At 49.4% G+C, this 24,599-nt stretch overlaps 2 protein-coding genes across 3 annotated transcripts in view; one reads left to right on the forward strand and one right to left on the reverse strand.

Moving 5' to 3' along the window:
* Positions 1–275: 275 nt before the first annotated feature.
* LOC123463464 (serine/threonine-protein kinase/endoribonuclease IRE1-like) lies at positions 276–23,887 on the reverse strand. Of its 2 annotated transcripts, none has more exons than XM_045159207.1 (3): positions 23,469–23,887; positions 2,454–2,521; positions 276–1,762 (listed from the first exon to the last, which is right to left on the reverse strand). In XM_045159207.1, the coding sequence occupies exons 1-3, from the start codon at positions 23,497–23,499 to the stop codon at positions 1,550–1,552; spliced, it is 312 nt and encodes a 103-aa protein (XP_045015142.1). In that variant the 5' UTR covers positions 23,500–23,887; the 3' UTR covers positions 276–1,549. The 2 variants fall into 2 exon arrangements, with proteins under 2 accessions (XP_045015142.1, XP_045015141.1); XM_045159206.1 differs by lacking the exon at positions 23,469–23,887 and adding an exon at positions 2,902–2,978.
* The window catches only part of LOC123463558 (leucine-rich repeat-containing protein 37B-like), a 42,512-nt gene continuing 41,556 nt past the window's right edge, over positions 23,644–24,599 (forward strand). The window contains exon 1 of the mRNA XM_045159576.1: positions 23,644–24,003. Within this exon, the coding sequence (XP_045015511.1) occupies positions 23,644–24,003 (360 nt within the window). The remainder of the gene's footprint in view (positions 24,004–24,599) is intronic.

The following is a 24,599-nucleotide window of genomic DNA, read 5'->3' on the forward strand; positions in this document are numbered from 1 at the left end:
TAGGACCATATAAGACAAAGCCCACATTGGCCCTTACGGAAGCGAGAGGACGGACTTCTACAGAGGCAGAGGACGCCCTGCGAGAGCAGGCCGCGCGGCAACACCCCAGAAGCCCTGTCTCAGGAAGCAGCAGTGACTCCCACTGGCAGGGCCACTCTTGCCATCCGCAAAGGAACAAGCTCCAGCCTGACAGGAGTGCAGCGAACCCTCACGGGCTGGAGGAGCTGCACACAGAGCACCCCCCACCCAGCACTGGCTGCCTTCTAACCCCTCAGGCCCTGGGGGGAGAAGACAGGAAGTTTGACTAAAACTAAAGTTAAAAACTATATTAATTTTAGGGGGAAAGGTACTGATATAATTTACTTTGGCAAAATTTACCTAGTGTTGCTATACTGTTTTAGTCTTCTGCATTAGAGAATGTTCTACATTCTTGAGGGGATGGCGATATTTTGGTATGGCACAAAATGGAAAACTATTACGTCTTGCATTGCTTCTTTGCGAGTAAGCTTCAAGTTAAGTTTAAGCTTACTTATTATATAGCTTTCTTCAGTATGATCAAAATACAGTCACTAAAACTTGCCAGGAGAAACAAGCTGACCCAGGAAGCCCACAGCGACTCTGGTCCTGGGACTCACCCCACAGCTCCCACTCGCAAGGTGTGTGCTGATCTGCTGGCCTCAGGGACAGAGGGACCTCATTGCTCGCCCTCTTCTGTCTGGCTCAGATCTTTCTCCAGGTGGCTGGGATGCTCCAATTTGGTTGTTTCCCTCTGGTCCTGAAGGCCTGTCCCTTTCTGTCTAGTCTTGGATGCCCTCACTGATGGCCAAGGAACTCTTCACGTCTAGCCCCAGAGGCCAACAACGCAATCCACCATGGCCACTGTTTAGGCCACTGGTGCCCTGGGCCAGCGCTGCACCTGTTCACCGCCAGACACCCACAACATCCCCGCCGTCCACGTGCGTCAGCGGCCAGTCCCTAACTTCACCTGCCGGTGCCCACAGCTCTGCTGCTTGAGGTAACATGGGCGCTCTGGGCACATCTGTGATCAATAAGGTGCCCCCTGTCCCCATCACAACACCTCTGAATGCCCCGTATTGAGCACCCTGCTGCTTCTTGAGCCACTTTTAGCAGAGGCTGAGCGTACTGCATCTCGGCCTAACTGCTCCTAGCACACAGCGAGCCAGAATTCCTCTGCGCCCTTCCTGAAGGGCCCTGGACTGCCAACAGCAGGAACTTTAGGTAGATACGAGAGCCGAAGCGAGTTCATCCAGCACAGGGCGATGGTGCTCCTTGCGTGGCTCTGGGACGGGTCCTCCTTTGCAGACGTCCTCGCCTGTACAGCTTCTGGGCTGCCGTCTTCTCAGCTCCCCGCGGTCATGAGGGGTCCCCGCTCCCACTTGCGAGGGTCAGCGTTATCCTCTGCTAGCTGCAGAGTGGCAGCTCAAGGCACTTGGTGGGGGCAGCTTGGTCTCCCTGCTAAGCTGGCGGGCATCCAGCTCGGGAACGCAGAGGCCAGGCCCGCAGTCACAGACCAGAGGGCTTGCCCGGCTCAGAGGGCATCTGGAGTGGCTCGGGGCTCGGGCTCCGGGGGCTCATGGAAGTAGTAGGGCTGGAAGAGTCTCTCACGGCTGCACAGCTCCATGGCCTGGTAGGTGTGCGACAGGAGGCGCGGGAAGCGCGAGGTGAAGTAGCGCACGAAGTCGTCGGGCAGGGAGCCGAGCGTCTCCTGCACCTCCCCGGGCAGCTCCCGGTAGTGATGCTTCTGCAGATGGGCAGACAAGACACAGGGGCTTAGCAGCGGCCTGGCAGAGGGCTGCCTGCTCCTCTGCAAAGACAGACAGAGCTTTATGCACCCGGAGAGCCAACCCAGCTGTCCTGCGGGCTTCCTGCCTTCAGGAAGAGGCTTCCGGACAAGCAAGAGGCAGCCTCGGGAGGACAGGCGGGGCTTTGCTGGGGGAGTCGCAGGGGCCCACAGGCCTCCCATGAGCTCAAAACCGAGGGAGAATCCTAAAAGCTGTGAGTGCAGTAGGGTCACCTGGTGTCCCAACAGGTTTGGGGGCTGCTCCTGGGCCTAGGGTTGGCCCTAGGTGAAAGCTGCTTGGATTCATTCAGCACAGGCCAAGAGTATCCCTAGACCCCCAGGAGACACACAGGGACCCTTTTCTGAACCCCTGCAGAGTGTGCATAAGGTGGCTGTCGGCAGTCGGAGGGTACAGAAAGAGAAACCACGAAGGGCATGAGCTACGAGGCTCTCCCTGGAGCCTGGCTCTGCACTTCACATTCCTAGAGAGAAAACCCTGCAAGGAAGGAACAGCCTCGAACTTGACAAGTCCAGCTGAAGCTGCCCAGCCTCCGAGGAATCCAGCATGCAGAACAAGATCCGCAGAAACCAACATGAAGGCAGAGCCCTGTGCTGTGCCCCCCACCCCACCGCAGGACCCACAGCGCTCTACCTTATTTCTCATGGCTCGGAGGAGGTCTCGGACAGAGCCGCCTTTGTAGGTTCTGAATTTACGTAGATCTAGAAAAGCATTAAGCATGCAGTGGTTAATCAAGTTAAAAAAACCTCTTTTTTTACTTCCCAAAGTCTTGGGGGAGTAAGCAACTGAAGTAGGACACCAATTCCCAGTCCCAGGAGCACATGTCACCTCTCGGACCTGAAGTAGCATTCACTTCAAGTTCACCTTGTGATCCCATCCTACCAGAAATGACAACTTACAGTATGACGCTGTCACTAGCCTGTCACTCTAAGGAGCAGACATCAAACATGCATCCATGCAACCAGACCCCAGAGGACACACTCAAATGAGGTGCCGATCTGAGAAGTGGGATTTGGAGCCCAACAGCCTCATTCACGTCAAGTTCTTAGAAAAACTCTCCCCTGGGCTTCAGTATGGTCACCTGTCTGCAGGGGCACAGTGATGTTCTCCCGCCAGTCCATCTTCACCACGGCTCTCCCACCTCTCTCTAACTGCTTCACGATTTAGTTATTTTAATTTTATTTATTTATGGTTTTTTGATTTTTTTTTTTTTTTTGGTTTTTCAAGGTAGGGTCTCACTCCACCCATGCTAACCTGGAATTAACTATATTCTCAGGGTGGCCTTGAACTCACAGTGATCCACCTACCTCTGCCTCCCGAGTGCTGGGATTAAAGGCGTGTGCCACCACGCCTGGCTGCGATTTATTTTTTAATTAATTTATCTATTTGAGGCAGAGAGAGAAAATGCCAGGGCCTCTAGCCACTGCAAACAAGCTCCAGACATGTGTCACCTTCTGTATGTGACTTACATTGGTACTGGGGAATCGAACCTGGGTCCTTAGGTTTCTAAGTCAAGTGCTAAGCCATCTCTCCAGCCCCCTTTGTCTTCATCCTGAGCCCCAACTGTATACTAGGTACAGAGTAAGTCCTGGCGAGGGGGGTGTCAAGGAAGAGAGTGATTAAACAGAAAGGCTTCCTCCTTAGAAAGTGCCCTGGGTAGGCAGGAGGGAAGCAGTGCATAAGCACCTGGTGGGTGAGCCTCATGCTCTAGGGAAGAGGCTGCAGCAACAGTCCACTGAGCGTCTCAGGCTTGGAAGGGCCCTCAGAGCTCGGGAGCGAGCTCAGTCGGTATAGTGCTTGTCTAATGTGCATGATGGTCTCACTCAGCACTGCATGTGCTGGCTGTGCTTCTACATACCTATAATCCCAGCACACAGGAGATGGGGGCAGGAGCATTAAGTGCTAGGCCAGCCTACAATACATGAAATCCTGTCTCAAAAAATAAATAAATAAATAAAGGATAGGCAGGAGAGATGGCTCAGTGGTTAAGGCATTTGCTTACAAAGCCTAATGACCAGAGTTCAATTCCCCAGTACCCCTGGAAAGCCAGATGCACAAAGTGGCACATAGAGCTAGGCATGGTGATGCATGCCTTCAATCCCAGCACTCGGGAGGCAGAGGTAGAAGGATTGCCACGAGTTCAAGACCACCCTCAGATTACAGTGAATTCCAAATCAGCCTGAGCTAGAGTGAGACCCTACCTCGGAAAACAACAAAGAAAGTGGCACATAGGTCTGCAGTTCCTGTCATTCTGTAGCTCCTGGAAACCCTCTCCTGGAACCCAGAGCAGCGAGTTGTGGTCTTTTGCATTCTGAGCAAGAATGAGGGCTGGAAAGAGGGTTCCGCAGTTAAAGGTGTTTGTTTGCCAAGCCTGATAGCTCAGGTTCCATTCCATTCCCCAGTACCATGTAAAAGCCAGATGCACAAAGTAGCTCATGTATCTGGAGTTCATTTGCAGTGGCAGGAGGCCCTAATGTGCCCATACTAACTCTCTGTCTTCCTCTTTGACTCTGTCTCTCTCAAAAAAAAGTATTTAAAAAATTTTAAATGTATTTTATTTATTTATTTACTTGAGAGAGAGAGGGAGAGAGAAAAGGAGAGAGAATGGGTGCTCCAGGGCCTCCAGCCACTGCAAATGAATTCCAGATGCATGCTCCCCCTTGTGTATCTGGCTTATATGGATCCTGGAAAATAACGTCTTAACCACTAAGCCATCTCTCCAGCCCTAAAGATATTTTTAATAAAAAAAATGAATGAGATGCTTGGTTAGGGCGTCTCTCTCCAAGGCAAGTGGGTTTATTATGCGTGGTGCTGGGGATAAACCCAGGACATCGTGCATGCTAAGCAAGGACTCCACCACAAAGCCACACCCCGGCCCCTTGACAAATCCATACTGAGAAATTCCTCCAGGGACAACCTGGCTTGTCAAAGTTGAAGGCGGAATTCAGGAAAAAGCATGAGAGCTAAAAACCTGGATCTTCAGGCAACATTGTGGGCAGTGGGCAGCCAGCCCCTGCCCCACCTCCTGTGAGCCTGAGACATCTCTCCTGACACTGCCAGAGAGAGGGGTGTGCCTCTTAGCTGAGTGTATAGTGAGGGGCTTTGGAAGTAGGGGGAATGCCCTGCAGCCCAAGCCTGGGGAAGGGGATACTGACAGGCATTCCCAACGCGGACAAAATTACCAACCGCACATTGCAATTCTCGGTCTCTGCAAACAGCAAATGATAAGCCTGTGCGTTCCTCAGATTGATTAAACAGTAATTAGGCTTCAAAAGCCTGCTAAATGCTCCTCTTTGAAACCCTCCCAGCTAGGCAATTTTTCTTTCACATGTAATAGCGGCTATTCTTGTATTCTTTATGCCCCAGGTGATCACAATTGTAGGGGGATGATGATACAGGCACTCGGGGAAGCTGCTGGCAGGAGAGGCGACCTACCACTGGCGATCAATCTCAAAAGCTCAGCGCCCTCCCACCACACCCACTGCCCTCCGTTTCAGTCCATTGTGATTGGAGGGATCTCACCCAAGACAAGGCTGAGGCTCAGCTGGTAGAATGCTCCTGGCCTAGCATGCGAAAGGCACAGGAACTGACCCCCAGCACATCATCAGACAGACACGGTGCCGCATGCGGTAATCCCAGCACTTGAGAAGTAGAGGCCTGCGGAGTTCAAGCTCATTCTTAAAACACAATGAGTGCAAGCCCAGCCTGGGCTACATGTGAAAGAGAGAGAGAGAGAGAGAGAGAGAGAGAGGCTAAGACAAAGAACAGACCCAGAAACAAAGATTTACACATGAAGATGTGATAATAACCTTGGTGGTCTTAGTACCAAAATATTGGAAATCACCTAAAAAATGCCCCTTTAACGAAGGGGCTGGGTGGGGGCTTTTAGCCAGAGTAGAACATCTCGGCAGATTAGCAGTTCAGGGAGCAAAAACAGACCCTCAGGTATGACTTAAGATTGGCTCTAAAAAAAATGATTCCTTGATTTATTTATTATTATTTTTAGAACTGTAGACACAATGATTACTTCCAGTTCCAAATCACATTTCATGTATTTGTTTCTTTTCCAGACTTGGGATGGGGGGTGTTGTTATGTCTTTTCTCCAGCCTATAATAACAAAAGAAAGGAAGAAAGAGATTTTAGTTGAGAAAATCAGTCACTTGGTCTTGCTTAGAAATCACCACACTGGCAACTGGAGAAGCTGTCATAGGAGAAATGCTCTGTTAGTCCCACAGCCAGGGGGCAGAGGTAGCTTTGCCTTTTGAATGGATGCTGGTGGCACTTAGATGGTTTTCAAGCCAGAGACAATAGCACACTGTCATCACCGGGAATCGTCCACGTGTTATACAAGGAACAGTGGTCCAGGAGAACTGTGCCAGGCATTTTTGTTTAAGGTGAATCTGATCCTTACAGCATCTCAGGCAAAACAGGTAGAGTCAGCAGCATCTCGTAGGTGAGGCAGTTGATGCTCAGAGACGTGCGGCCACTTGCCTCATGTCACACGGCTAAGAGTGGCAGACCTGCGACTTGGTCCAGGGGTTTCTGATTTCACTGTACAAGTTCCACTCTCCCTATTCCCACGCTGCTTCTGGAGAAGGGTGTGTGGCAGATGTTTAGCCCAGTGCTGGCACGCAACAGGCGACAATCAAGGGTGGTAGTTCCCACCATTGTTGCTATCCCAAGAATCCAGAACAGGGTAGAATCTGCCACTGAGAGAACTGAAGAGCTACTGAGCAGTCCCTCAGCCCCAAAGGGAATAATAACACATGTGCCAAGTGTTGTCACTGGGATTTTCCTTCTGTGGGGCAAGGGGCAGGGCTCATGTAGCCCAGGCTGGCCTCAAATTCCAATTCACTATGTAGCTATCCAAGGATGACCTTGAACTCCTTCCTGTTTCCACTTCCTGAGTATTGTGCAGGGATTATAGGCAAGTGCCCTGTTATAGTCAGATTCACATTGCTGGCAGAAAACACCGGACCAAGAGCAGCTTGTAGGAAAAAAAAAAAAAAAAAAAGGTTTATTTTTGCTTACAGACTCGAGGGTAAGCTCTATGATGGCAGGGGAAAACGATGGCATGAGCAGAGGGTGGGCATCAGCCCCTGCTGGACAACATCAGATGAACAGCAGCACAGGAGAGTGTGCCAAACACTGGCAAGAGGAAGCTGGCTATAATATTCATAAGCCAGCCCCCAATAGTACGCTCCTCTAGGAGGCTTCAATTCCCAAATTGCGATCAGCTTAGGACCTAGCATTCCGAACACCTAAGTTTATGGGGGACACCTGAATCAAACCACCACATGCCCCACACACATTTTTTTTAAATTTTTTGTTTATTCTTATTTATTTGAGAGTGACAGAGAGAGAGAGAAAGAGGGGGAGAGAGAGAGAGAATGGGCGTGCCAGGGCTTTCAGCCACTGCAAATGAACTCCAGACACGTGCAACCCCTTGTGCATCTGGCTAACGTGGGTCCTGGGGAGTCAAGCCTCAAGCCAGGGTCCTTAGGCTTCACAGGCAAGTGCTTAACCACTAAGCCATCTCTCCAGCCCCACACACAGTTTTGGTTTTTCAAGGTAGGGTTTCACTCTAGCTCAGGCTGACCTGGAATTCACTATGGAGTCTCAGGGTGGCCTTGAACTCACAGCGATCCTCCTACCTCTGCCTCCCAAGTGCTGGGATTAAAGGTGTGCGCTACCATGCCTGGCAATAAAATATATTTTTAAAAATTTCCTTCTGCTGGGTGTTGTGGCTTATGACTTTAATCCCAGCACTTGGGAGGCAGAGGTACAAGAAAGCCAGTACCTCACCTTGGCCAGTTTCTGGTAGAGTGGGCTTGTACCCAACTGGCAATCCACTCCAGAGATCCAGGATAGTACCTTCTCTCCTCCACCCCCAGTATTAAGAGTTGAACTTAGGGCCTTGGCATGTGCTAGGCCAGCATTCTAGCACTGAGCTACAAACTATGTCCCTGCCCTTATCTCTTTGTTTGCTTTAGTTTTTCGAGGTAGGGTCTCACTCTCTAGCTCAGGCTGACCTGGTATTCACTATGTAGTCTCAGAGTGGCCTTGAACTCACAGTGATCCACCTACCCTGCCTCCCGAGTGCTGGGATTAGAGGCACATGCCACCACACCCAGCTCTTTTGGTATTTTGGGGGTAGGGTCTCACTCTAGCTCAGACTGACCTGGAACTCACTCTTCAAACTCATAGCAATCCTATCTCTGCTTCCCAAGTGCTGAGATTAAAGATGTATGCCACCACACTCGACTTGACCGATTCTGTTTTACTCAGTAAGTTGTCGGGCTGGCCCTGGACTCCCTCTGTAAGCCAGGCAGGCGTCCTGCCGCGGCCTCTGGGGCCGGGTTAGCGGGGCTTCGGCCTGACCAGCGTCGCTCAGCCTGCTGTCTTCCTGCTGCCTTCTCTGGCGTCACACCTCCTGCTTCTCTCCTACAAGGACACCTGTGATTGTGTCTAGGGTCCACCCAGATAGATACCTCAGGATAATGCCACCGTTGCAACATCCATGAATTGTCGCACACATTCTGTCTAATATTCTGAATTACTCATCTTGGCCAAAATGTAAGGCAGATCTAATTTAAAAATATTCGGCCAGATGTGGCAGCACACAATTTTGATCTCAGCACCCAGGGGACTGAAGATCCTTGTGAGTTCGTGGCCATCCTGGGGCTACAGAGTGAGCTCCAGGTCAGTTTGGGCTAGAGTGAGACCCTAGCTTGAAAAAAATTAAAAGAAAAGTGCTAATTTATAGCAAGATGGGTTGGGTCATGCCTGGAGTCCTGACATTTGGGAGGCTAAAGTAGAGAATATCTGGGAGTTCAGAGCTACCTGAGGCTAGATAGTGAGACCCTGGCTCAAAAACAAAATTAGGGGGCTGGAGAGATGGTTTAGAGGTTAAAGCTCTTGCTTGTAAATCCTGATAGCCCAGGTTTAATTCCCCAGTACCCATGTAAAGCCAGATACCCAAAACGGCACATGCATTTAAAGTTTGTTTGCAGTGGCAAGAAGCCCTGGAATATCCCATTCTCTCTCTCTCACTCTCGTTGCAAATAAATAATAAATGAGGGCTGTAGAAATGGCTTAGTGGTTAAGGCACTTGCCTGCAAAGCCTAAGGACCCAGGTTCAATTCCCCAGGACCCATGTAAGCCAGATGCACATGGTTGGTGCAAGCATCTGGAGTTTGTTTGCAGTGGCTAGAGGCCTGGTGTGTGCATTCTCTATCTCTCATAAATAAATAAAAATAAAATATTTAAAAAGAAAAAAATAAATGATAAATGACAAAACTGAACTGAAAAACTAAAATGGAGTGCTGGGTGTGGTGGGGCATGACTTTAATCCCAGCACTCGGGGAGGCAGAGGTAGGAGGACCACTGTGAGTTCAAGGCCAGCCTGGGTCTCCAGAGTGAGTTCCAGGTCAGCCTGAGCTAGAGTGAGACCCTACCTCGTAAAAACAATGAAAAGCCAAGAAGGAGAAGGAAGGGAAGAAGGAAGAAAAGAAAGAGAACGGGAGATGACGGAAGAAGAAAGGAAAATTTAAAAAGAGAGAGAGAGAAATCCTTCACTCTGTATGAGGCTGTGACACAGACCTGGCAGTAGACCAGGGTAGCCCCTTGTTTCCTAACTGCCCCATCTGCCCTCTTGCTGCCCTCTTCCCCAGCGCCATGCCCGTATTCTACAGCTACCTCTTCCTTTCTTTTCCAAGATAATGCACCGAAGTCTTCGTTGCCTGTCCGTGCAGTGCCTGTGGAAAACCACGCGACCAATGCCTCCAAAGCCTGGGAAGTGGAATTTATGTTTTTAATTATGTCTTTCAGGCATGGTGGGAGGGGTTCTCCTCCTCCCCTCTCCCACTGCATTTCCCAGCTCTGTAGTAAATGCATTGAGTTCAAACCTTGTTCTTTGCAAGGACACAGACATGCAGCCCATCCACGGTGCTCACCTGTCAGCTAAATGCCACGGTCTTATTTACAGACCCTGTTACAGACTGTCCTCTCTTCTCAGCTCGTCTTTATTACTCTTGTAAATTGGGAAGAGAGCCAGTCTCACCTACTCAGCAATACTACTGGATAATGGCCTTAAAACATGATGAGCTATAATTCACAGAGCATAAAATTCACCCTTTTACATTGACAACGCAAAAGTTGTTGGTATACAGAGCTATGCCACCATCTCCACAATGAATTTTAGAGTTTTATCACCCCCAAAGGAACCCCACACCATTTCCTCCAGCTCCAATAGACCTACAAAATTATGACTTAGCTTCCTCCACCCCTCCCCCCCCCCCCCCGCCTTTCTCTCACTCCAGCCCAGACTGACCTGGAACTCACTCTTAGAGCCCACGGTGGCCTTGAAATCATGGTGATCCTCCAACCTCAATGTCCAAATGCCAGGATTGAAGGCATGAGCCATCATATCCAACTTCTCTTTGTCTTTCTTTTCTTCTTCCTCCTCTCCTCCCTCTCTCCTTCCTCTTTCCCTTCCTTCTTCCTTCCCTTCCCTCCCTTCCCCTCTTTATTCATTCCTTCCTTCTTTCTTTGGCATGTGGTGTGTGTGTGTGTGCATGTGTGTGCAGTAACACATGTAAGTATGTACATATGAAGGCCAGAGATCAATGTTATGTTGGGTGTCTTCTTCAACCACTCCCATTCCTTCCTTCCTTCCTTCTTTTCTTCCTTGTTTTTCTTTGAGGCAGGCTCTCAGTCTAGCCTAGGCTGACCTGGAACTCACTCTGCAGCCCATGCTTCATAGAAATCCTCCTGTCTCAGCCTCCTCAGTGTTGGGATTAAAGGTGGCTCACACCATCTTATCAGCTTACTTTATTTTTTTAAACTTTTTATTTATTGGTAATCATAGAGAGATAGCAAGAAGAAGGAAGACAGACAGAATGGGCATGCCAGGGCCTCCAGCTGAAAAAAAAAAAAACAACTCCAGACGCATGTGCCATTTTGTGCACCTGGCTTTATGTGGGTATTGGGGAATCAAACCCCGGATCATTAGGCTTTGCAGGCAAATACCTTAATTGCTGACCATCTCCAGCCCTACTTTATTTTTAAAATGATTTTTATATTTTATTTATTTATTTGAGAAAGAGAGAGAGAGAATGGGCACACCAGGGCCACCGGCCATTGCAAACAAATTCCAGATGCATGCGCCCCCTTGTGCATCTGGCTTACATGGGTCCTAGAGAGTTGAACCAGGATTCTTTGGCTTTATAGGCAAACGTCTTAACCACTGAACCATCTCTCCAGCCCCCCTACTTTATTTATTCATTTATTTTTCAGTTTTTCAAGATAGAGTCTCATTCTAGCCCAGTCTGACCTGGAATTCACTATGCAGTCTCAGGGTGGCCTCGAATTCACAGCAATCCTCCTACCTCTGCCTCCCGAGTGCTGGGATTAAAGGCGTGCACCACCACACCCGGCTTTCCTACTTTATTTTTTGAGACAAGTCTTTCACCAATTCAGCTAGACTACTTGGCCAGAGAGCCCTATGCATGCTCCTATCTCTGTCCCCAGTACTGGGATTATAGGCACGGACCGCTGTGTCCAGCATGTTTTCTCTTTATCTTGTCATTTGTTGTTTATTTTGTTTTGGGGTTTTGGGGTTTTTTGGGGGGGTCAAGGTAGGGTCTCACTGTAGTCCAGGCTGACCTGGAAGTCACTATGTAGTCTCAGAGTGGCCTTGAACTCACAACGATCCTCCTACATCTGCCTCCCAAGTGCTGGGCCTAAAGTCTTGTGCCACCACGCCCGGCCTATTGGTTTCAAGATGGGTCTGGCTGAGGGGGAATTAGGTAGCAAGTCAGGAGAGGGGGCTAAAGAGGGAAGACCGTGTGCCTCTTTTTGGAGGCGTGTTTCCCCTTCTCAGCCACTCCAGGGTGGAGGAGGGAAGGCCTGCTGGGCGCTCTGCCAGAATCCTATCTTTCCTCCGGGCTGTGAGAAGGACTCAAGCCAGATGTGGTGGTCGTTATGGTGAGGACCCCCAGGGAAGACCACACAGACACCAAGTAGTAGGAAAGGAATCTTTAGTAGCTGGCCGGCGACTACATCCAGGATTCAAGAGCCCAAATACAGTGCCAAGCTGTATTTCAGGGCTCCTTTTATAGGAGAAAGCCCTAAGATTTCACATCTTAGTTTTATAATTCAGAAGTCCAGAGCTCAAAGCTATGAGGAAACGGCTGCAGGTTCTTGCTGTGAACCTCAGAAGCTGACTCATGATCTCTCACCCCACACAGGAAGGCCTTTGACCCATCCCTCCACCAAGGGAGTGGTCAGTCCATTATTGAGCTGCTCTGGAAAGTTCCTCCTGATGACTGGTTCCATCTTGCCCACCCTGAGCTCACCACGGAACGGTTAAACCCTGGAGTCTCATGACAGTGCCCATTCTGTTGCCTCCCAAGATGGGTAAGGCGCTCTCTTCAAGACTACTAAAGGGCATAGGCGGAGACCCTGGTGTCCAACCCTCCTTACTCTAGGATGGGCTGTCATAGCACCTCTGGTCATCTGTCTGGGTCCAGTGGGTGGGTTGAGCATTGGAGAAGCTAATGCCCATGGATTCTGTTCTGCATCCTGTGCTTAGAGAGCACCTGGTGTTCCGGGTGTGTGCTGTGAATGCCCTTTTGGAAGTCATAGCCTGCGACCCAGTAGCCTTTTATCTGTGCTTCGGAGATGTTAATTTTTCTCTTTGGTGGAACTTCAAACAAAAGCCACCCCAGGCCTGAGCTGGGCCTGGCCTCAAGCACACTTAACCACCTAGGGGGTCTCTTGGATGTGCCAGAGGAGCACTGAACAGCTCACAGCAGAGAGGGGGGAGACACAGCCAGGGGGTAGCTGACCATTTCCTTCTGTCCCTCAGCAAGCCCCAGAGTTCCTTGCGACAAGATATGGGGAGGAATTGGAGTCTTCCTCATACACTTCTTCCTCCAATTACTCAGCAAGCCCTCGACACTTGGATAAATAACTGGAGAGGCCAGTTTTATTCACTTATCCACTTGCTCTCACAACATGCTGATAAGTGCATGCTGTTAGCTGAGCCAGTGCTAGGGGCGGGGCATACAGGAAGGAAAAAAGTTCCACCCTCATAGGGCTACAGTCTAACAAACTCCCTAGCAAATTTAATTAGTTTCAATTTGAAAAAATAATAATCCCAGCTCTCTGCAGGCAGAGGTAGAAGGATCACTGTAAGTTTCAGGCCAGCCTGGAATTACAGGGTGAGTTCCAGGTCAGCCTAGGCTAGAGTGAGACCCTACCTCAAAACAAAAAAAAAAAAATAGGGGGCTGGAGAGATGGTTTAGTAGTTAAGGCACTTGCCTGCAAAGCCTAAGGACAGAGGTTCAATTCCCCAGTACCCACATAGACAGATGTACAAGGTGGCACATGCACCTGGAGTCTGCAGTGGCCTTATGCCCCGGCACGTCCATTCTCTCTCTATCTGCCTCTTTCTCTCTTGCTCTCTCAAATAAATAAAATATTTTTTAAGAAAATAGGTCTGGAGAGGGGCTGGAGAGATGGCTTAGTGGTTAAGGTGCATGCCTGCAAAGCCTAAGGAAGGAGGTTCGATTCTCCAGGTCCCACATAAGCCAGATGCTCATACTGGTGTATGCGTCTGGAGTTATTTGTGGTGGCTAGAAGCTCTGGCATGCCCACTCTCTCTCTCACTTTAATAAATAAATAAAAATAAACTATTTTAAAAAATAGGTCTGGAGAGATGGCTTAGCGGTGAAGGGGCTTGCCTGTGAAGTCTAAGGACCTATGTTTGACTCTCCAGACCCCACGTAAGCCAAACGCACAGGATGATACACACACGTGAAGGTGGTGCTGGAGACCCTACCATGGAAATTTCCTTTTACATGTGTGCTCTCTCTAATAAAAACAAAAGAATTAATAGTAATGGTAGTTATTTATAGGCATCCACGTGTATGTAGCAGCGATAGTTGAAATGCTCATTACCAACCATAACGCCTGTGTGCTAGGCAACAGCTTCAAGGGCTTTGGGATTTGCATATCTAAATAATGATTAACTACGAAAATGTAAACAAATAATGATACTAGGTAATCTTTACTCCAACCCTGTGAGGAAGGTACTAATAGCATCTTCAATTCACAGAGGAAGACAGGGAGGTTTGGGAAGGTCAAGGGCAGAGCCCACAGGAAGCCCACGGCGCTCTGCCAGGTGACCTGTGTCACTCTCTTGGATGTACTTGAAGCAAGGCAGCGTTCAGGTGGAAGTCTCCCCAGGAAGACTCGGAGACTAACAAATCCCAGAAGGACATCATCCAAGGCCTCCCAGGCCTCCCAGGCCCTCAAACCCCTGCCTGAATACAGATATCAGAATTTCTGGGCAAAAGTCACAGATTTAGCTAGTGAGGCTGAGGCAGGAGGATTTCTTGGAGTTTGAGGGTCAGCTAAAGCTACACAGCAAAATTTTGTCTCAAAGCCAGGCATGGTGGCACACACCTTTAATCCCAGCACTCATGAGGCAGAGGTAGGAGGATCACTGTGAGTTCAAGGCCACCCTGAGACTGTATTGTGAATTCCATGTCAGCCTTAACTGGAAAAATAAAAAAACAAAAACAAAACTAGTCCACAAAGAGTTGTCATTTAGTTTTACCAAAAGGGAGTGCTAATGGGCTGGGGAGCAAATAGCTTGTCGCATTGTGTTGTGGACTTGAAAAAAATTTTTAAATTTAAAGTTGCCCTTTATTCATTGATTAATCTTTGATTTCCCCTATTGTGCATTTAGTAAATTGTTTTGGGTATTTTTTTAATCAGCATTTGGTAATAACTGATAAAAAACAGAATAACTGACAAGTCACTTAAGTGCAGTTTTGTTAGCTTGGGTTTTTTGTTTTTTTTTTTTTTTCAAATTAGGGTCTTACTCTAGCCCAGGCTGACACGGAACTCATTCTGTAGCCCCAAATTGTCCCAGAAGTCATGAGTATCCGCCTACCTCAGCCTGGGATCAAAGATATGCACCACTGTGCCCTACTTGATTTTGTTTTGTTTTGTTTTTAGAGGTAGGGTCTCACCCTAGTCCAAGATGACCTGGAATTCACTATGTAGTCTGGGATTAAAAGCGGGTATGGTGGTGCATGCCTTTATTCCCAGCACTCAGGAGGCAGATGTAGGATTGCTATGAGTTTGATTGCTGTGAGTTTGAGGCCACCCTGCGACTACATGGTAAATTCTAGGTCAGCCTGAGCTAGAGTGAGACACTACCTCAAAAAATCAAAAAATAAAAAATAAAAATAAGTAAGAGCCAAAGGAAGGGTGGGACTCCTTACAACGTGCTCCCTCCAGACATAAAATGGCCTGGATATCCATGACCTCATAGTGCCTGGCACTACCTACACAAGACCATCGTAAAAGGAGGGAAAGATCATGACATCAAAATAAAAGAGAGACTGATTGAGAGATGGGGAGGGGATATGATGGAGAATGGAATTTCAAAGGGGGAAAGGGGGGGGAGAGAGGGTATTACCATGGGATATTTTTTATAATCATGGAAAATGTTTTTAAAAATTGAGAAAAAATAAAATTAAGTTAAATTAAAAATAAAATAAAATAAAAATAAAAGCGTGCCTCACTATGCCCAGCGCTGCTTGGTTTTGAATTTTTTTTTTTTTTTTTTGAGCCAGGGTCTCACGCTCTCTACAATTGAACTATATCCTCCATTATTAGTTATTTTATTTTTAAAATTTTTTTCAAGGTTGGGCCTCACTCTAGCCCAGGCTGACCTGGAATTCACTATAATTCACTATGTAGTCTCAAGGTGGCCTCGAGCTCACAGATCCTCCTACTTCTGCCTTCTGAGTGCTGGGATTAAAGGTGTGTGCCACCACACCTGGCTTAGTTATGTTAATTTTTGTCACTAGCAGCTTTTAGTCAAACATAGAGTTGGGTTTTTTTAATATTTTTATTTATTTATGTGATATATATATATATATATATATATATACATACATACACACACACACACACATATATATATATACACACATATATATAGGGAGAGAAAGAATGGGCATGTCAGAGCCTCTAGCTGCTGCAAACAAACTCCAGATACATGCTCCACTTTGTGCATATGGCTTATGTGGGCCCTGGAGAATCAAACCTGAGTCCATTGGCTTTGTAGGCAAGCATCTTAACCGCTAAGCCATCTCTCCAGCCCAGATTTGGTTTTAAAACTTAGTTTCTTGCCAGTGAGGTGGCATATGCCTTTAATTCCAGCATTTGTAAGGCACAGGTAAGAGAATTGTTGTGAGTTTGAGGCCAGCCTGGGTCTACAGAGTGAGTGCCTGGTTGGCCTGGGTTAGTAAGACCCTACCTTGAGATAAACAAGCAAAAATAAGGCTGGAGGGACTGGAGTGATGGCTTAGCGGTTAAAGCACTTGCCTGAAAAGCCAAGGACCCAGGCTCTATTCCCCATGTAAGCCAAATATACAAGAGGGTGCGTACACCTGGAGTTTGTCTACAGCAGCTAGAGGACCTGGTGCACCCATTCTTTCTCTCTCTCTGCTTGCAAATTAATTAATTCATTTATTTTAAAAAATAAGACTGGCCGGGTGTGGTGGCGCACGCTTGTAATCCCAGCACTCGGGAGGCAGAGGTAGGAGAATTGCCTTGAGTTCGAGGCTACCCTGAGACTCCATAGTGAATTCCAGGTCAGCCTGGGCTACAGTGAGACCCTACCTCGAAAAACCAAAAAAAAAAAAAAAAGACTGGAGAAATGGCTTAGAGGTTAAGGCACTTGCCTGTGAAGACTAAAGCCTCGATTCCCCAGAACCCAGACCATCAGGCTTCGTAAGCCAGTGCCTTTAACCGCTGCTAGGCCATGTCTCCAGCCACTGATTGTTCTCTGTTCTAGCTTAGTTTTTTACAGTAGAGGTAGGAATAGAAACAAACAAGTTTTATGTTATGTTTACACACTTTTGAGCTAATGGCTGGGATAACTGGTCTTGTTTTGACCTCTAAACGCCCTTCCACTCAGAACCCTCTACATACCAACATAGAATGTATTTCTGCTGAAATTCTGTTATTATTAAAATTCTAACTCTTGGGCATTGAAACTCCCACAAAACACTGGATAGTCACCAGCTCTTTCATAGACTATTCTGGGCTCCTTGTCTGGAAAAGGAAAAAAAAGCCTGGCAGTGGTCTCTCCTACGTACTGTGCCTACAAGTAGCATGACGTGAAAATAGAACTTTTATAGTTGGGGGGGTAAAAAACCTTTTGAATTCTGGGGCTGCAGAGATGGCTCAGTGGCTGAAGGTGGTTTCTTGCAAAGCCTAAAGGCCCAGGTTCAATTGCTTATTACCCACGTAAAGCCAGGTGTACAAAGTGGCATATGCACCTGGGGATCATTTGCAGTGGCAAAAAGTCCCTGGCACACACATTCTCCACTGTTCTCCACTGCTTTTAATTTAAAAAAAAAAAAAAGTTGCAGATTATTTATTTATTTATTTATTTATTTTTTACCACTGAATCAGTGGTCCTAATTCACATAATGTATTGATTTTCCTCGAGGCAGAAAAAGCCTACCTTTGAGAAAACATTTTTAGGGACCGTAGTTTGAGGATGAGGGACGTCTAGGAGCAGGGGCTGGCTCACTTACAGAGAAGGTTGCCATTGCCCAGACCCCAATGCTGTTCTCCTAACCCATGATGAAAACATAGCAGCTCTTCTCCACATGATGCTAGAGTGAACCACCAACCACTTCCTGACTGGGGCAGTGATTTGTAAAATTTCCTGTCTGGTATGCTGATATGTGCCTATAGTCACTGCACTCAGAAGGCTAAGGCAGGAGAATCTTGGGTTTGGGTCAGTCTTATTCTACACAGTGAAACTGTATCAAAAAGAAAAAGAAAAAGAAAGAAAGAGAGAAAGAGAGAGAGAGAGAGAGAGAGACAGAAAGAAAGAAAGAAAGAAAGAAAGAAAGATAGAAAGAAAGAAAGAAAGAAAGAAAGAAAGAAAGAAAGAAAGAAAGAAAGAAAAGAAAAGAAAAGAAAGCCAGGCATAGTGGCGCACACCTTTAATCCCAGCACCTGGGAGGCAGAGGTAGGAGGATCACCATGAGTTTGAGGCCACCTTGAGATCACATAGTGAGTTCCAGGTCAGCCTGGGCTACAGCAAGACCCTACCTCAAAAAAACCAAAAAGAAAGAGAGAAAGAAAGAAAGACCAACCCCCCAAAATTTCCCAAACAGACTTGACACTTTTTTAAGTTAATCTCTGGCTAATTTAAACTTCTTATATAGTCCTTTCTCTTTGATAAGTCCAGTTATTCAGATGGGCAGACAGTAAAATTCAAGAGAGACGACCTCAAAATAGTGAGAACTATCTTTCTACCAGACAGGCAGGTCTTGACCTGTGACCCTCTGCCTCACCCTCCCTAGTAGCTGGAACTTTCAGCCTGTCAGTAACCCAAGCTTATTACTTAGTGTCATGACAATAAAAGCCCAAGAATAAATGAATGCTTAATTTTTCTCTTCCTCCAAATAGAAAAGAACACCCTAGATCATTGGGGATTTCCCCATTACCTGCTGGCAATGGATTGCTTACAGCCAACACTCAGAAAGGAGACAAGACTCCAAGGTCAGAGCAATGGAAATTTCAGAAATTAAGTCAGCCATATTTTCATACCAGCCTGCAGCTAAGCTTTTCTTTGTTGAAATTGTCATTTACATAGAATAAGCTTTCTTATTAAAAAATAGAAGTAGTAGAAAATCAAAGCATAATCCAATGTAAACAGTATACATTTTAGTTTGTAAAGCTGATGCCCTTTTTTAGTTTTTTTTTCAGTTTAAACATTTAATTTATTTATTTAATTTTAGGAGAAAGAGAAAATTGGCACGCCAGGGCCTTAGCCGCTGAAATTGAATTCAGATGCTTGTGCCACCTAGTGGGCATGTGTGACCTTGCGCTTGCCTCATCTTTTGTGCAACTAGCTTACTTGGGATCTGGAGGGTCAAACATGGGTCCCTGGTCTTTGCAGGCAAGCACTTTAACTGCTAAGCCATCTCTCCACCCTATTTATTTATTTTAAAATATATTTTATTTGAGAGAGAAAAAGAAGAGAGGCAGATGGTGAGAGAGTGGGGGTACCAGGGCCTCTAGCCACTGTAAATGAGCTCCAGATGCATATGCCACTTTGTGTATCTGGTTTTACATGGGTACTGGGGAATCAAACCTGGGTCCTTAGGTTTTGCAGGCAAGCAGCTTAAGCACTAATTCATCTCTCTAGACCCTTATTTATTTATGAGAAAGAGAATGGGCAAATGGGCCTCTAGACAGTACGAATGAACACCAAATGCATGTGCCACCATGTGTATCTGGCTTATGTGGGTTCTGGGGAATCAAACTTGAGTCCCTAGGCTTCATAGCCAAGTACCTTAATCCCAAAGGCATCTCTCCAGCCTGATGCCCTTTTTGAAAAATTAGAAATGAGGACTGGAGTGATGCCTGTGAAGTCTAAGGACAGACCTGCGTCCTGCACTTCCTGATGTCCCGGAGCCATTGCACCCCCACCCCGCAGGCAAGGAGGAACATTTGCATATCTGCATTCTGTTCTCTTTTTGAGCCAGCTCTTCAGCTAGCACCCTGACTCTTCTACATGATAGAGCCCGCCTGGCACATGTGGTCTGCCCTGTCGCGGGGCAGTGGCATCCACGCTCCAGGCATTGTCATCTCCTGGGCACCAACAGCACGTGAGTGGTAGCAGATCCCCTCCCGCGTGTGGTCAGCAGGGTGTGCCGCAGCCATGTGGGCATCCGAGGCCACCTGCACAAGCCACCACCGTCCTTCCTGCGAGGTCACTACCACCTGGAGCGCTTGGAGGACCTGGCCCGGGATCCCCTGGCCCAGCCCGAGCCTCACGCCCCAAGCTCCAGACCTGGATCCACAAGATCACGCATGGGTCGGCCCGGCGCACGCCCGGAGGTCTTCAAGACCACATCCAGCGATGCCCTCCAAGTCTCTCAGGCCTGGCGCCACATGCTGCCCTTTGCCAAGAGTCACAACGTGCAAGAGCTGTGCGCAGGCGCCCTGCAGTGACTGGGCCAGGCGCGGCCTCACTGTGGACCTGCTGCTGCCCCGAGGAACCGGCAGCTTCAAATGGGCGCCGTCCTTGTCCACCACTGCACAGCCCCAGACAGCCAGGGAGCAGCTACCCAGGGCTGGGGGTTTGGGGATCTTGACCTGTACTAGGAAAGGGTTGAGTGCAAATCCACATTTCCTCCTCAATTTTTGACAGTGCTGAGACTCCCCAGTCCTGCCTGACTATGGGGCAGGGGTCCCCGCAGAAGCCAGTTGACTTCTCTGCCAGGGTCAGGGAGGTCAGGCCCTGTCAGTGTGGGAAAAGGTTCCTGGGTAGAACTAGGTAGGAGACTGGTAATGGCTGTGTAACTAAGGCGCTGTCATAAATGAAGGGCGGGGCTGGAGGTTGCCAAGGCTCTCGGAGCTCTGGCTCTCTCCCATCCAGTTTGTCTCCTGCCAGCAAGAGCCAGCACTGAGCGTCGCATCGCTGTTCGCGCCATGTTCCTACTGCGCTTCCGCAGCCCAGGGCTTCTCCTGAGCTGGCAGCTTTTGTGGCTGCTGGCCCAGGCCACTCCCGTTCAGGAGTGGGCTGGAAAGCCAGTTCTGTTGACCCCGAAGCCCTGGGGACTGACCAAGCTCTCGTCAGATCTCCCACCCAAATCCCTCCACGGAGCTGCCCTGTCATCAGACCCCAAGGATTTTGATTACCTGGGGTCCTCCGCTCCCTTCCAGATGACCACCCTGCCACCTGAGACAGATCAGCTCCCTGTTCCTCATCAGGATGTTCGTGACAAGGTGACTCACTCTGGGAAGCTCCTGGAAACTGTTATGAGGCTAAATGACATTAAAAATCAGGGCCCCAATTTGCCTCTTCAGTTTAAAAATATTCATTTTTATGGCCCCAAAAATAATATCCAGACTTCTGGTCACGATCAGACAACAGATCACCAGGCATTTGAAATGCATGTTCCACCTCCACAGAGTCCTAGTTCAAAAGCGCCACAGTTTGAGTCCCCCCTGAACTTGAAGCAAGATCTAGCTCAGCCCGGGGGACTTGCCAAGGCTGTGGCTGGAACGCCAAACCAATCTGTAAACACTCAGCTGAAGACGCACGCATGGCAGGATGGGGGCGATCAGAGAGTGAGTTCGGACAGCCTGCCCCTGCGATCGCAGACCTCCGCTGGGCCTTCGGAGGCCCCTGAGCAAGTCCAGCCTTCTCTGGTCCAGCAGGAGACCTGGACTCCAACTCCACCAGCTCCCAAGGCAGTGCAGTCATTGTCACCTCAGCAAGAAGCCCCAGAGGCCCAAGGCCAGCACAGCCTTGCTTCTGAGGAGCTTGGGCCACCCGTGCTCCCTGAGGCCCAGCACCCCATCTCGGGCCCTGCCGCAGCGACGCCCGTGGACATCGAGATGACCCTCACCCCAGAGGCAGGTCAGGAGGCTTGGCCGCCTCCCAGCCAGGAGCAGGCCCCAGGCCCGGCCCCAGAGAGCCCTGAGGAGGCAGAGCCTCCGCCAAGCCAACAAGAGCCCCCGGAAGACCTGGAAAGTTCTGGCGGCCATCTGGAAGCTCCAGGTCCACCTGAGGAGCCCTCTCAGGAAGTCATGCTTCCGCCAGAAGCAGCGGGTTCAGCTCCAGCTTCAGAGTCTTCTGTGGCGAACGCAGTGGAAACTCCACCAGTGGCGGCTCAGACTCCCAGCCAGGGTCAGTATAATTGGCCCAACATTACAGCTAAGCCTGCCGCCGTGGACATTACCATGACTTCTGAGCCTACAAGGGAGACTGACTCTCCCCGGGTCCCGCAGGAGCCCCCTGCCCAGCCTCCAGAGGAGCTGGAAGCTCCCCTGGCCCAGGAGGAGCCTGTCAGCCCACCTGCAGAGGAAACTGTCACCTCACCTGCAGAGGAGCCTGTCAGCCCACTGGCAGAAGAAACTATCACCCCACGTGCAGAGGAGCCGGTCACTCCACCTGCAGAGGAAACTGTCACCCCACCTGCAGAGGAAACTGTCACCCCACCTGCAGAGGAGCCTGTCACCCCATTTGCAGAGGAGCCTGTCACCCCACCTGCAGAGGAAATTGTCACCTCACCTGCAGAAGAGCCTGTCACCCCATTTGCAGAGGAGCCTGTCACCCCACCTGCAGAGGAAATTGTCACCTCACTGGCAGAAGAAACTGTCACCTCACCTGCAGAGGAGCCTGTCACCCCACTTGCAGAGGAGCCTGTCACCCCACCTGCAGAGGAAACTGTCACCCCATTTGCAGAGGAGCCTGTCACCTCAGTGGCAGAAGAAACTGTCACCCCACCTGCAGAGGAGCCTGTCACCCCACCTGCAGAGGAGCCTGTCACCCCACTTGCAGAGGAGCCTGTCACCCCACCTGTAGAGGAAACTGTCACCTCACCTGAAGAGGAGCCTGTCACCCCACCTGCAGAGGAAACTGTCACCCCACCTGCAGAGGAGCCTGTCACCCCACCTGTAGAGGAAACTGTCACCCCACTTGCAGAGGAGCCTGTCACCCCACCTGCAGAGGAGCCTGTCACCCCACCTGTAGAGGAAACTGTCACCTCACCTGAAGAGGAGCCTGTCACCTCACCTGTAGAGGAAACTGTCACCTCACCTGAAGAGGAGCCTGTCACCCCACCTGTAGAGGAAACTGTCACCCCACCTGCAGAGGAGCCTGTCACCCCACCTGTAGAGGAAACTGTCACCCCACCTGCAGAGGAGCCTGTCACCCCACCTGTAGAGGAAACTGTCACCCCACTTGCAGAGGAACCTGTCATCTCACCTGTAGAGGAAACTGTCACCTCACCTGAAGAGGAGCCTGTCACCTCACCTGTAGAGGAAACTGTCACCTCACCTGAAGAGGAGCCTGTCACCCCATCTGTAGAGGAAACTGTCACCCCACCTGCAGAGGAGCCTGTCATCTCACCTGTAGAGGAAACTGTCACCTCACCTGAAGAGGAGCCTGTCACCTCACCTGTAGAGGAAACTGTCACCTCACCTGAAGAGGAGCCTGTCACCCCACCTGTAGAGGAAACTGTCATCCCACCTGCAGAGGAAACTGTCACCCCACCTGTAGAGGAGCCTGTCACTTCACCTGCAGAGGAAACTGTCACCTCACCTGAAGAGGAGCCTGTCACCTCACCTATAGAGGAAACTGTCACCTCACCTGAAGAGGAGCCTGTCACCCCACCTGTAGAGGAAACTGTCACCTCACCTGAAGAGGAGCCTGTCACCCCACCTGTAGAGGAAACTGTTACCCTACCTGCAGAGGAGCCTGTCATCTCACCTGCAGAGGAAACTGTCACCCCACCTGCAGAGGAGCCTGTCACCCTGCCTGCAGAGAATTATTTTGAACTTCCACCAACTATTCACGTGCTCTCAGATGAGTATTCACTAACCTCTATGAAAGACACTGTTTCTCCTAATTACGTGGGATTTACTCTTCAAGATCTGGAATCAATGTTCAGAAGTCACCATTTGAAGTTGCCTCCCACCACAGTTAAACATGTGGATGTGGCGATCACCATAACCCCAGAGCCCACTGTGGTGGCTGGAGTTCCAGGGGAGCAGGAGGACCTTACTCAGCCTGCAGTTCCTACCAGGCAAGCTGGATTCTCTCCAGTCCAGCATGACTTCTCTTTCCAGCCTCCAGACTCCCCTGCAGCTGAATCTTCTCCAGTCCAACAAGAGCCCGCACCACCAGCAAGTGAGCCCCCGCAAGAGGAGGATGCTTCGACTCAGCAGGAGATCCCAAGTCTGCCTCTAGATCCCACCATGGAGGTGCAGCCTTCCACAGCTCAGCAAATGACCCCATCTCGGCCTGTAGAACTCCCTGCGAACATGGAGCCATCTCCAGGGTCACAGCCCAGCCCAGCTCAGCCTTCAGAGCCACCCATGGAGGTGGAACCCGCTCCGACCCCGCAGGGAGTCCTGCCTGAGCTCCCAGCGCCGCCTCCAACACACTATGGCATGACGGTTCCAGCCCTGGGTCAGGAGGAGGCTCACTCTCCAACTTCACCCAGTGTCACACCTCAGCCTCTGGACATTGAACTCACCGTCACTTCAGAGCCTACTAACGAGGCTAAACATTCTAAGGCCCTGACAGATACAGTTTCTACTCCAATGAACAGTGAGGTAACACCTCCAGACCAGGTGCAGGATCAACATCCAAATGTGCCTGAAGTTAAACTTCAACCTTCTGATTTGGAACTTTCTGTAACTGAGGGATCCAATATGGGGGCTGAGCCTTCTCCAGCCCTACAGAAGACCTTCACTGAGCCTCCACAGACACATAAGCGTGTAGCACAGGCACTAGTGTTTAATGAGATTGCAGTTCCAGTGGCAGGTCAGGATCAAACTCAGTTTCCAGTATTCCCCAGAATCCCAGTTCAACCTCTGGACCAGACACTTAGTGTCACTCCAATGTCCCTAATAGAGGCAGAACAGTCTATAACCCTGACAACAGCTCCTCCTCCAAAAAAACCTGAGGTGACAGCTCTACACCAGACTCATGCAAACACAAATGATTTCACACTTCAGATTTTACATGTGGAACATTCTATAACTCCACAAGCTGCTACAGTGGTTCAGTGGTCTCTATTTATGGAGAAGACCCTAGCTCAGCCTCCAGAGCCACCCAAAGAAATGGAAATGGTATCTCCATTGCCAGTTCCAGCATCAGGTCAGGGTCAAGCTCGGAGCCCAGTGTCACCAACCCCAGAGGCTGCACG

This window comes from Jaculus jaculus, chromosome 9 (genome assembly GCF_020740685.1).
Source record: "Jaculus jaculus isolate mJacJac1 chromosome 9, mJacJac1.mat.Y.cur, whole genome shotgun sequence".
In the NCBI taxonomy this organism is placed as follows: Eukaryota; Metazoa; Chordata; class Mammalia; order Rodentia; family Dipodidae; genus Jaculus; species Jaculus jaculus.